Source organism: Leptosomus discolor, chromosome 1, assembly GCF_034619465.1.
Source record: "Leptosomus discolor isolate bLepDis1 chromosome 1, bLepDis1.hap2, whole genome shotgun sequence".
In the NCBI taxonomy this organism is placed as follows: domain Eukaryota; kingdom Metazoa; phylum Chordata; class Aves; order Leptosomiformes; family Leptosomidae; genus Leptosomus; species Leptosomus discolor.
The window spans coordinates 193,771,932-193,784,868 of record NC_141391.1 but is presented as its reverse complement, the minus strand read 5'-3'; the positions used below and the strand labels follow the sequence as shown (position 1 = coordinate 193,784,868).

General features: G+C 36.2%; 1 protein-coding gene across 14 annotated transcripts in view; it reads left to right on the top strand.

Moving 5' to 3' along the window:
- Positions 1-12,937, top strand: part of CADPS2 (calcium dependent secretion activator 2) — a 318,458-nt gene that overhangs the window by 291,443 nt on the left and 14,078 nt on the right. For all 14 annotated transcript variants that reach the window (XM_086473344.1, XM_086473328.1, XM_086473312.1 and 11 more), the window contains one exon: positions 4,658-4,765. In XM_086473344.1, coding sequence (XP_086329470.1) covers positions 4,658-4,765 — 108 coding nt within the window. The remainder of the gene's footprint in view (positions 1-4,657; positions 4,766-12,937) is intronic.

Sequence of the window (12,937 nt, the reverse complement as noted above, 5' to 3'; positions counted from 1 at the left end):
TGTCATACCAAATTTCAGGCAGTGAAATTTTCCAACATGCTCTTTCATTTGGTGGTGGACACTGAATAAGGAGCTCCTGTGTTTCTCACAATAGCCCCCTCCAGCTCATCACTCCTTTTCATTTCATTGTTACATCCAGGCTGTAGTTAAAACGGCTCCCTCCAGGACGCAGGGGAGTGGAAGGGGGTGGAGAGGAGAAAAAACACAAAATGGGATGAAGTTTATTATTATATAGTTAGTCTCTAACATCTGTTCTCATCATGAAACATTAATGCTTTGACAGGATAGCAACTCGGTAAAACTAGATTTTTTTTCTTGGTAATATCAAGAATACAAGTTTTTTTAATACTTTCTGATGCTAAGAAATAATCAGTGATAAATGCCAAAAGTGAGAAAGAACATAAGTATTTACAAGTGTACACCATTTCTGTTGAGATTTGTGACAAACTGTTGCATTGCAAAAAGCTGTGCAGAAACTTAGGTGTATCTTTCCTGTAGGAAAAGCTTAATTGGTGGCAGTATTAAGCTCGTTGCAAACCTTTCAACAGCAAAATATCTGAACGCCTGGAAATGAAGGCAATGCAGCATTACTTTTGACTAGGTCCCTCAGGCAAATTTTGCCAGTGGGAGCGATGTGTGTCAATCGTAATATAGCTTCTACATCTTGGAAACTGGAATAAAGTATTCTAAAATTTGCCTCCTGGTTACACAGAGACTATAATAATGTTTTCCTGTTTAAAGGGGGAAAGTTAAGCTGTTTCTTCTTTATCTGAATTTGTTGCTATGAAAAAGTGCCTGTCGATCTGGACCCACCTACCAGTGAATAGTACAAGAGACAACCTGCACCTGTGGGATTAGGTGCAGCAGCAGGAAGTAAGAGCACTTGCAGTATATAATTAACAAGGATTTTTTTTTTTTTTTTTCCCAAACAGCATGTTCATCTTGCCAGGTTAACTAGTGATTAACCCTAAAAAAGAATGCGCTGAAGCCTACACCCTTGTTTAAACTCATTCACTCGCCAGTGTATTCAGTTACTTGTGTAACCAGTGACAAAGTAACCCTATTTACAACTCTTCATTTCCTGGTATTTTATTTGATGTCTTTGTGTTTCCAGTTTCTCCATTCATCTCTTTGTTTGGTTCTCTTTCATTTTCAGATAGGCAAAACATCTTGTCTGCTGTTCTGAATAAAACAAACCTACAACAACTTTTTTTCTATCATAAAAAAACACCTTTTTATTGGGGAAGTTTTCATACAGAATATCTTTTTTTATTCTTATCCAGATAAATATACCAGGTTCAATTCTTCTCCCAAAGATGTGCAAATAACTCCTATTAACTTCAGCAGATGTGCTACTAGAGAGTCAGAGAAGCAGAATTTTTTATATTGGGTATAGATGTGGAGACTGACTTGCTTAAGTCTGTCCAATACTAACATGAAATGCCCCCTGTGACAGTTACTTCAAATATATCTCAGTTTCTCTTTGTTTGTCTTTTAAGGTACATCGAGCTGCTTAATTGTTGCTTGGGTTTTTTTATTGTACATTAAGCTGGTGGGTTTTTTTCTGAAGTTTAATAATCCAAAATAGAGCAATAGAGGATCATATAATCAGATGTTCCCACCTAATACATAATCCCTATTAAAAAAAGTTAAAGCATGAAATATATAGCACTAAGCCTGTTTCGATGCTTGTAATAGCTTTCTTTTCTTTCACGTGTTTAGAGAAAACAAATCCATTCAATGCATGCAATATGGAGAGATAATAAAGTATTTGATATACTGTTGGTTCGTTCAATGTTTAATGTGTGTTTTGCTCACCATGAGCAAAGATGGTTAATGTGCAATGATTTTGGTGAGGTTTTGAAACAGAGAGTCATACTGTTGGAGTATTGATAATCTTCCTTACCCAGACATACTTCTACTGTAGGAAGACACTGTTTAAAGGAAAATTAATTTTTTTTTCCACAGCAATTTCAAAGATAATTATCCTGCACACATTAAAGAAGGATGAAGTGTTTTAAAGAACTGTAATTCTAATTGGTAAATGTCACCAGCTGTTGCAGTTACTCTTACTTGTGTATATTCTTTTAATGATTACACTCCTGTGCCACAAGCTACATGAAAATATATTCACTAGGTGTGAAATTCCCATATGTCACAGCTTCAAGACTAGGTAAACATCTCAAAGATAAGGGGAGAGTTAATGCTGATGGGAAATGTTATTTTTCTAGCTTTGGCTGTCTGCAAGATGAACATTTTTTATTGAATTTAGTAAAAGAAAAAATTACATGAATCAGACAACCATTAGGTTTTAGCATTCAGTGGAAGATTCATTTATACATTTGAATATATATCTTCAAGAGCTATAGTCAGCCGTTCATCTGTTATCTCTTTCACCCACTCCGAAGATTTCAAAATATTTTGCCATTATCCTTCCAAGTTAAAACTAGTCCAATTCCTATAAATTGCTTATCAGGTTTTAGAAAGCACATAAGGTTTCAATGCTGGTTGTATTCTTTTGTACGATCACAAATGAGTATGCTAAGGTAAGATACGGAGCTTTTGGTTTTGAATCTCCTTCACCTTGTGATTTAGTTTAACTTAAAAACATTTCTGTCACGTTTTAATGAAGGCACATTTTTATGAAGGAAATTTATTGATTTCCATGAACCAGGTTTTCCAACGGAAAACTGTTTTATCTATTGTAATCTTACATTTTTATTTCTATGCTTAGAATCAAGGTGTGTAACTCAGGTGTAAATATAAATGGTCCTGCTTTCCTCTTAAGAGTTTCATGTAGTGATGTATGTATGTGCTAAGTTTTTGAAATGAGCTTTCATTGCCTCTGGAATGACCAATCCAAATGTGCAGGAGACATTTCAGTTTTTCAGCGCAAGTTTTGGAGATGCTAGGAGTGTTAAACCAGGCCATCATTCCACATTTAACTGTTATTTTTAACAAATGAAACTACATTGATACACATGTATAAATGAAAAAGAAATCTTCTTATTTTGGATCATATTCCTATATGTGTCCGTGGTAGAGTCAGGAAAAAAAGAGATGAAACTCATGATTCAGGAGGTTTCACTCACTGCAGTTTTAAGGGGATAATGCTCTCATGTTATTATTGTAATGGCAGTTTCTGGATAGGTATTAGTTTGGGCAGGTTGCATTTTTCCTTCTCTCTTGTACTCAGACCCATTTGTATTCATTATAATGTATTACATACAAGTTAATACAAAATGAGAAAAATTAAAAGTTATTCTCATGTAGACTAGAAAGGAAGCCTTAATGTAAAATTGTATGTAAATACTTTAACTATATAAGCATGTTTATGCATACAGGCCTTTAAAATATGCTAAATATTTTACTCTTACAGCTTTGTACATATGCTGTTTTCAGACAATAACAGCTTCTGAGAAATAGAGATAACTTATGCCTGGGAATTCAGGGACTGGGTATAGCTGCTTTCATCGTCTTTTCCTAGAGCTGTTAATTATTTTGTATAGAGTCAGTCTTAGCCAAATCTGAATCCTTTATGAATAGCTTTGTGCTAAGGCTTACTGTAAAGTACTATAAAACTTAGCCTTCTTTTGCATGCCATAAACTTTAAAAACCACTATTTGGGAGCAAGTAATACTTTTGCAAACTTTCTCACACAGAGGGCGGTTACAGAAGACTTTCCAAAGTGCTTATGTTCATACTTGGTTCCTTTTAGAGAAAAGTGAACTCCTGACCAGCTCTGCATACACTGACAGGAAAGAGGATATTGCAGGTTGTTAGGGGCTTTAGTGTTGATCAACATTTTGGGGCTACAGAGGTCCAGAAGTCCCAGATGGGTGGGAGAGAGCAGTTTCAGCCACCACTCTGGCTGGCCTGCCATAGTGTCACAAACACATAACATATCCTAGCCTGCACCGTGGTTGGGAGTGTGGTACGAAAATTATGCCTAGACTGCTATTCATCCAGAGCATAGGCCGGTACAAGAAGGGAGACATTTTAGCTCCCTCTCCTTCCCCGGTAATCCTCTGAGCTGATGGTGGCAGTGCAACAGTTTCAGAAAAATAGGGGTACAGGTCTGCTCTCATACCGACCTTTTCATGCCGTTCCTCCGAGGGAAATGCTTGAACTTACTTCGAATCAGAATTAGTGGAAGCTAACCTCAAACACAAAATTTGGCTGTATATTGGAAGCAAATCGCAACAAATCCAGGGCAATGAAAAAGGAACTGAATGCGTTTTTGAACCATTTTCTGAAAGTGATAGCAGGACCTGGACCTTGAGGGTGGAGTAGCTATGAGACCCTCACTATGAGAGCCTCATTAACAAAAAAGAGGAAGATGTTCAAGTCTGCCGTTGGTGATACCAGAGCCAAGACTTCTTCGTTCCATTACATATGGCAATGTAGATTTATAACTCAAGGCATCCATAAATTATAACACTCAGAACTTCGTTAACAGTGAACCTTCCTGAACTTGGTAACTAACCCAGAATTCACAGCAGATTTGGTAAATACAGTTTATACATGTGTCAACATGGTAACATAATTTCAGTTTTCTCATTATGTTTAAGTATAACTTCTTTTTAAGTCTCAATTGTTGAGTGGTCTGTCTCTTTCCCTTCACACTACTTTCTCCTCTTACTTTATGTCTCCACAGAAACCAGGGATGGATCTAGCAGACACCTACATTATGTTTGTTCGACAAAACCAGGATATACTTCGGGAAAAGGTCAATGAGGAAATGTACATAGAGAAGTTATTTGATGTAAGTAACTACCCTTGCAAAGCTTGCTGGTATCACTGCTACATCAGAAGAGATAAGCTGCATTTGATGATGTTCAACAAGCCATTCAGATATTCTTCCCTGTTGGATCATTTTTTCTTTTGCTTTTTATTTACCATCTTCAGCTGTCAAGGGTGGCCTCTCTTTAAACATTTTCTGCATGAAAATTTTAAGTGCTAGAAGGCATAAATAAAATTGGTAGAAGGCTTTTGTTTGAAATAGTCTACTACTACTGTGAGTTGTCCAATTGTGTTCCATCTTTTGATTTTGAATGCGTTAATGGAGAGAATTGGATTGATGTGGTTTGTGGACTCCATTGCAGACATAATTTCCCTAAATAAAGAACTTGTACGTATCACTGCCTGCTTGTACACAGGAAGTTATGCCAGGTACATCTACAGGTTTGGTATTTTCATGGAATGACTTTTAGAATTTTGCTTTATGGATTTTTAGTTTAAGACTTACAGGTTTTTAAAGCTGGCCAAACATTTATTGAATTGTGGAACCCATTTTCAAAATTCTAATCCTGCTTCTGTAAATTCAGATTAATCCTCATTGTCATCGTCAAGGCCCACACATTGCTAGCTAGCCTGTGTCTTCGCAATAATTGTCCTCAGCTTCGATACTGGCTTCCGCAGCCTCTTTCCACTCACCCCTTTGTCCTGATTACTCCTCTTTTTGTTAGAAATGGCCACCTACTCTACCAAAATTTTCCTCATACAAGGCTCTCCTATAAGGTCATGAGCACACTGTTGTGCATATTTTTGCTCATTCAAGTTCTGACCACTAATTTATGTCTAGTATGTCACTTTCTGAGTTGCCTGAAGGAGAAGCTGTAGGCAGCTGAAATTGTACCTTCTACAGAAATTCAAAGCACTATACAGGTAAAATATGTCAAAAATAAAAGTTATTTTATTATAAACTTGAATCCATTTACATGACAATGATGTCAGTCACTTATAATTATGTGGGATTTTGAACACGGAAAGAAGTCATCTCTGGCACTGTGCAGTGCAATTTATTACAAAACAAATTCTGGAACATAATACAGACTTTGAAATGTATTTATTTGTGTGTCATCTCCTAAGTATTTTAGAAAGCTTTACTGGCAGTTTCATTTAATTATGCAAGTTACAGCAAATGTTTTCATAACAGCAATTCACAGCCTTTACTGTGACACTACAGTTGTGGCAGTCACAGAAGGTCCCATAACATAGTCTCTCAGCCATGGTATGTCATGTCAGTGTTTGTTGTTTGTTAGACTGGGTGGTCAAAATGAGACTTATCTCTCAGATTTTATATTTCCAGACACTTCCAGGCAGCTTTACAAAAAAAAGTATCATCTGTTTTAATAAGCCAAGTGCTAATATGTGTGAAAAGAATGATTTTATAAAAGCTTTGATGCCCTGCAGGGGTAGAAAAATTATCATCCATCCAGCTGGCACCTTCACAAAGTACTAAAACCATATTAGCAACTTCTGCTTCAGTTTGCTTTTGCACTGAATCTGCAAGCATATGTTTCATTTTCAAGTTTCTATTTTTTGTTTTTCTTTGGGGTTATTTTTGCTTATGTTGTAATTTTCTTAATGTTAATAAAATTAGGTGCCTAAGGCCAAGTCTAACTCTCTCTGGAGAGACCGCATTGACTTTGTTGATGTAGTAGAATTGGACCAAGCCTTAGGCTATGTCCGTAACAGTAAACTGGCGGCCAGAGTCTGGGCACAGGTCTGAGAACTAGCAAGTGATCATCCATACCACTAAGTCATCAGCATGGTTCCTGGTGTGATTTTGGGTTAGGCCAGCCAGCACTAACCCAAGGGCAGGGCCTCAGGACAAGTGGGTTAGCATGGGTCAAGGACCTCTTCCAAGTTTCATTTCAGCAATCAAGCTTTTCAGCACAAGAAAACATCTACTGTATGGGTGCAAGTCATGACATAGCACTTGCCTTTGAGACACAAAGCCATTCCTGTCCCCTTTTACTCAGGTGTACACATTGTATGCTGTCATGGCCAATGCTCGTAGGTGTAAGGAGAGAAAAAAGATGTGCATGATAAGTATTCTGTGTATCAAATATCTGTTGGTATGTTTATTTTTCTTTATATATGGTAGTATCACATTTCTACATAACATCACACTAGGAGATATAACCAGTTGGACAGATTCAGATAAATGCATTAACAAATACGTAAGCTCATAGCGTGCAGAAATTTAAAACAAATGTGCCTCACTGTGTTCACTCACCTTTTCTGAGGTTAATTCAGATTTAGAACAGTATGAATAAGCAAGATTTTGCCTATAATTTTTGGAAGGGTTTTTTAAATTAGTTATATAATAAAACCTAGGTGCTGTTTATAAATTCAATTCTATCAAGTTGTATTTCAATAGAAAGAATAAAGTATCTTCACATTTTTATGTAAATCTACTTCAAACCATTCTACTGGCTACAGTTGTAGATCACAGTTGATTTCCCCTTAAAATACATTGTATTTGTATCAGGTAAGAAATCATCAGCCAAGCAAATTAAGAAAAGTGCATGTCTGTGCTTCAGCCAGAGAAACACCTTATCCAGAAAAAAAAAAAGCAGACTGTTCTGTGTACTAGAGGTGTTAGTTAGAAATATAGATAAGATCAGGCCTCAGACACTGTATTAATCCAAAAAAAATTATAATTACGAACTACTTATGGTCAGATTTCATTGACTTGATTCAGGGCTGCTATATACTAACAGCTATTACAGGGACCAAGAGAACAGGGTGTCTGTCATATGAAGTAATGTACATAATAAAGAAGATCATTTAATTTAAGAATGGTATTGATCAAGTCTGCCAATGAGTCACAATATGTTAAGGCTAGAAGTTGGAAAATTTTCTCTCTACCTGGGAAGTCTCAAACTAAGGAGAAGGCAAAAAATATGTATTGTTTTATGGTGGTGCTTGATAAGCCTGGAAAAGCACTGCCATGCTATACAAAATGTGAAAATCAGGAGAACAGAATATAAGCTTGTGATAAGAATCCTTACATATGAGAGAGGGTCAAATCTCCAGGGGACTTTGAAAGAAGACTGGACCGCTAGTTTTCTCTGCACCATTTTTAAGCCATTTAAATCTTATGCTTCAGTACCTCTGCTGATCATGCAGCAGAACCAAGGTGGTTATTATTTTCCTTCCTTTCCTCTGAAACTCTTGACTTCTGGATGCATTTCATTTTTACCTCCTGCAGAAGGGATATAGACAGTACGCAGAACAGTATGGCTTGGCTCCTCCTGGTAGCACTGGTCTCTCCCAGGTCAGTGTGCCATCTTCTTGTTCTCAAAATTAATCACCAGGTTTTGACTCACAGAATCTTTGCTTGATCAGTTTGTCAGAGACACTTGGGACTTTTTGTCTCCCTTTGCTGTCTGGGACATGGTCTTCCTTCTAAGATCAGCTGGGAATTTTACCTATCAAATTTCTCCCTGTCACAGGAACTCAGGATATTTCTCGCCTACTCACATGCTGTAGCAGCTTATAGTTGGTGGGGGGGGTTTGTTTGCTTGTTTGTTTTTAACACCACAGATCTTAAAGAACACTAGAAAGGTTTTGTAATGCATTGTACATGTGGATGGTCTGCAGTAGCTCTGGGTTAAATGCCTGCTCCATGTTCATGATTCCCAAAGGCTTAATTCAATGAATGATCCATGTGATTCCTATACTCCACTGTAGTAAACTAAGAGAAAAGTTACGTGGGACACAAGTTTCTCTGATAAACTCAAATAAAGCAAACTTTTCTATCATTAACACTGCAGTGCCTCAGGTAGATTCAGTGTGTAACAACTAAATAGTTGTGAAGACAGGCACTATATAGTGTTTGTTTAATGATTACAATATTAAATTATGATTAAAAGCATCACTCACAGAAACGTTTTTAAAGTTTAATCACTTAAACTAATAACTCATCTTTTAAAATTATGTTTAGTAAAATGTTTTAAAAACAAAGTTGTACTTTAATTTCTTTTTTTTTTTTTTTTGAACCAGTGTTTGAAAAATACTTTATTCAGAAAAGGTTGTAAAAGCAGCAGTTGGTGAAGGGGAAAATGAAGTATCTAGAATAGAATTACAGAAACCTAGAATAAATCTAAAACACTACTAACTATTATTAAGGCCCCTCTTATTTATAAAGATAATCTGCTTGATGGATGACGTAAGAACACTTGTGCAGCCTGTCAAAGAACCATGCTGTGTATCCAATCACAAAATATCTAACTATGAAATTCCCATGATGTCTGGTTCTACACTATCAAAATCAATGGGAATTTTACCATTAACTTTAATAAAGGCAGTGTTGTGTCCATAAACATGCCAGGCTGTCATCACTGACTAGACTTAGATTCATGTTTTACCTAAATTTTTAAGGTGGAACTAGTAAGTCTTGAACTCCTGAGCATTTTAAATTACATTAGACTTATAAATTAAAAACTGTTTCTTTTAAAACAGGCTTGGATTATGTTAACAAACCAGCTTAAAAAAGATAAGTCATTTTGCATAAAGCACTGTTTAAAACATAGATGCAATACTTACTTGTTGTAGTAATGTATAGTTCCTAAGTGCCACTTGGGTAGGTTATCACTTTCTTGTGTCTGTTAATTGCACGTGAAGCATGGATATTTTTGTCTGAACACAGAAAAAAATTGTTTCAAACATTTTCCCTTCAAAACCCTTCTTGGTTTATTCACCATTAAAAGCATTATCTTATAGGTTATATTTGTGTTGGGTCTGGTTTGAAAAACTTGTAGTGTAAACAGATGTATGATTGCAATTTTATTAAGACTATATGTGCAATGAAATCTTTATGCAAAAGTTGTTTACTGCTTTGAGAAATAAAGAATTCTATAAGAGAACAGTTTTAACACATCAGTGCTTAGCCATGGATACAGCTTAAGCATTTTCCAACTTTTTTAGGCTTTAATTTCTGGGAAACCTGTGCACAAGTTTGCCATAAGATAGTCAGTGTGCGCATCCTGGAAAGGCTGGCATTGGCAAACAGGTCCCTTTATTATCTTGTACAAGATGGCACCTGTTAGCAGATGTTGACTTTGGCCCTGATCGCCCATCTCTTCTGGTGTTACACTCGTGTGGTATGACTGAGTAGTCTTGTTGACTTCACAGGGACTGCTCGCATGGGAGAATGTCCTCGAGGTTGTGGCCTCATGCAGGGTAATAATTCAACAAGCCATGTAAGAGATGTTAATGGCAGGGAATTCATACAACTTTCCTTGGATTGCAGAAAGACTGAATGTCTTTATGAGCAGTATAAATGCTTAAGCACTCCAGATTTACGTAGCTGCTTTGGGCTTTTGTATTTCAAAAGTTCAGATGTAATGCGATGTTCTTTTTCTGTTGAAAAAAAATGCTTGTATTTTGTCTGGAATGGGGATTAAATGCTAGTAGTGGCCCCGTATCACAACCATTATTTTTCTTTTCCATTAGTAGCAGGAATGGATGATTTAAGTTCAATGATATACTTGAGGGTATTTGAGGTAGTAATTATTCTCCAAATATTACTATGTCATGTACTTCATTCTATGCCTAAATGGAGATACGAAGTACTCACCTGATTAATTTCTGTTTGCCCTTATATCTGCAAGCACATTTTTAGCAAATGCTTTATTCAGTTGCGTCATTTCTGTAAGTTCTCTGACTGTTTACAAAAAAAGACTTAAAAATGTGCAAATGTTTCTCCCTGGCAAACGAGTTAATCTTCAGCTGGTGTTGCTCATCTAAGAGGAACACATATTTTAAATGAGAGTTTTCTGTAGTCTACCTCCATGTCTACCTCAAGAGCACCATTACTGTAGTATTTAGTATTCAATAATGTTTTTCTAGAAAACTTCAATTGTGATTTTTTTTCTCATTCTCAAATTACTTCCTGTCACCTTAATTTTAATAAGTAATCTTCACTTTCATTGTTAAGTAATTATTTGCAAGTGTGTGATTTGACAAAAGGTCTACTTTTTGATCTAGATTATATGCCAAGGCAACTTCAGCAAGTTGAGACTAGGTAGGACTAGTTAAAGGGCACATTTGATTCAAAAGCCATGTTTGTATTAATCTCTGAGAAACATGAGAGGACCGTGCCTAATTACTTAAAAGAGACTCAACAAAAATGGATTGTAGCTTGTTGATCTTCTTATTTCTTTGATAACTCAGAATAATCTTCAAGAAATATGTGGGCTTCTTTCTCAGATTCTTGAAATTTGATCACAGTGCAAAATTGTCCTTTGGCGCAAACCCAGAAATACACATCTTTGCATGATGCACCTGGACATATGTGGCAGGTCTGGTAGAATCAGCTAATTAACAACACAGGCTTAAACAGGCACCTCATCTGGCAGTGTAGTTAGTTGCCTGATGGTGCTCAGCAGGATTTGGTAGTGCTTTTTATTTTTCTATCCTAATGGTCTGCTGCCCACCTAATTTTGCCTTATTGTCAGCCACTACTTACCGCAGCTTGAGGCCCTCCCAGGAGGCTAAATTATTATCAAAGGATTAGGGAGATGTAGCCTTGCAGCTCTGACATTTCTGATTACTTGTCTATGCCAGAACACTAATTAGCTGTGACTAATTAAGAAAAATGTTCCTGCCATAGAAAACCATTTAAAAGAACTGAGAAGTAGAAAAGCAATTGAAAAGCTGAGCAGTGCTCAGATTTGCCGATGCTCTTTAGATTTTCACCAAAGTCTTAACTCACCTTTAATTATGTCTAATATTTTATACAGAAAATAGGCAGCTCTTGATATGAGAACCACTCTGCAGTTTTCTCATGATCTAAAGACATTCTTATAATTTTAAAACAGTTTGTTGTGTCTTTTTTGGTAAAAGAAAGAATTTTAGAGAAAAATGCAGGCAGCGTCACCAAGTGCGAACCAAGAAAGTGAATTAAATTAACATTCTCAAATATATGAAACTATTCTTGCACGATGGAAGCAGCATCTTGCAAATTTACTGTTCGAAGACTTTTTAAAGTTCACTAAATTATTGCTGATGTTTTCAAGTAGATTCACCTCATTTTTGGAGACAGAAATCTCTATAAAAGAACAACAGTTTGTTTGAAAGCTGAAAAATGTCAACTCCATCTGATTTCATATAGTATATGTTTTCTTTGACTTTTTTCTTTTTTTTTTTTTTCTGGAATATGCCGAGGAAAATACTGCCCACTCTTGGAGGGTGCTGATTATGCTGGTATGAATCCAGCAAAGCTCAGTACTGTTGAAATCAATAGGACCATAACACACTTAAAGCAAAGCATGTGCTTCAGAGTTTGCTGCTACAGGCTCAGAATATTCAGCACTTTGTGAGCTGTTTTACACTGTAGCTGAGTGTTTTCTCTAGAGGAAGCCATAACACAATGGCTGGTTTTGATATGTTTTTGATATGGTGCATTTTCCTCCTTCTTCATTTTTTATGCCCTTTTTTTTTTTTTTTTTCCTATCTTGTTGGGTACCAAACAGCCAAAAAAATATAAAAGGGGTTTCTCAAGACATTACATATCCCATAGTCTGGTCTGCATTTAGTATTCATGGAATGGATGTCTGACACCTTTTTCACACTAATTCAATCATATTATTTAAATCTTCCCAGTGGGGGAGTAAGAAACTATGAAATAGATATTCTGATATCTTGCTAAAAGAGCTCTTTGGGTATAAAAGGGAAATAGAGAATTATTTTTCAGGACACTAAATCTCATATCCTGATATTCAGAATTTCTTATGCTATCCCACCTGCTAATTTCCCTGACTTAAGTGAGAAATTCACTTTTTTAAAAAAAAAATGTATAAATTGCTATAAAAAAGGCAGTTTAAAATGTGCATCATGAGTCAGAAGAGGAAGAAAAATGAAAAAAAAATCCCAAACTCAAGATTTTAAAACTCATCTGATTTTTTCCTGAGGGAATTTTGTCAATCAGGGGTGGAACTAGAGGGGGTTTTGCATGTTTGTTTGGGGAGGGGCTATAACATTGGGAGCTTCCAGTACAGTTTCCCCATAGACGTTTCTGGTCTATGCTGTTCGTTCATTTATTTAACTTAGTTAAATGCATCTATCCATCACTCACAGTATCCATTCACCAAAAACAATAACAATTCTATCAAATAAAAAAGAACTCCTTTCAACATCCAGG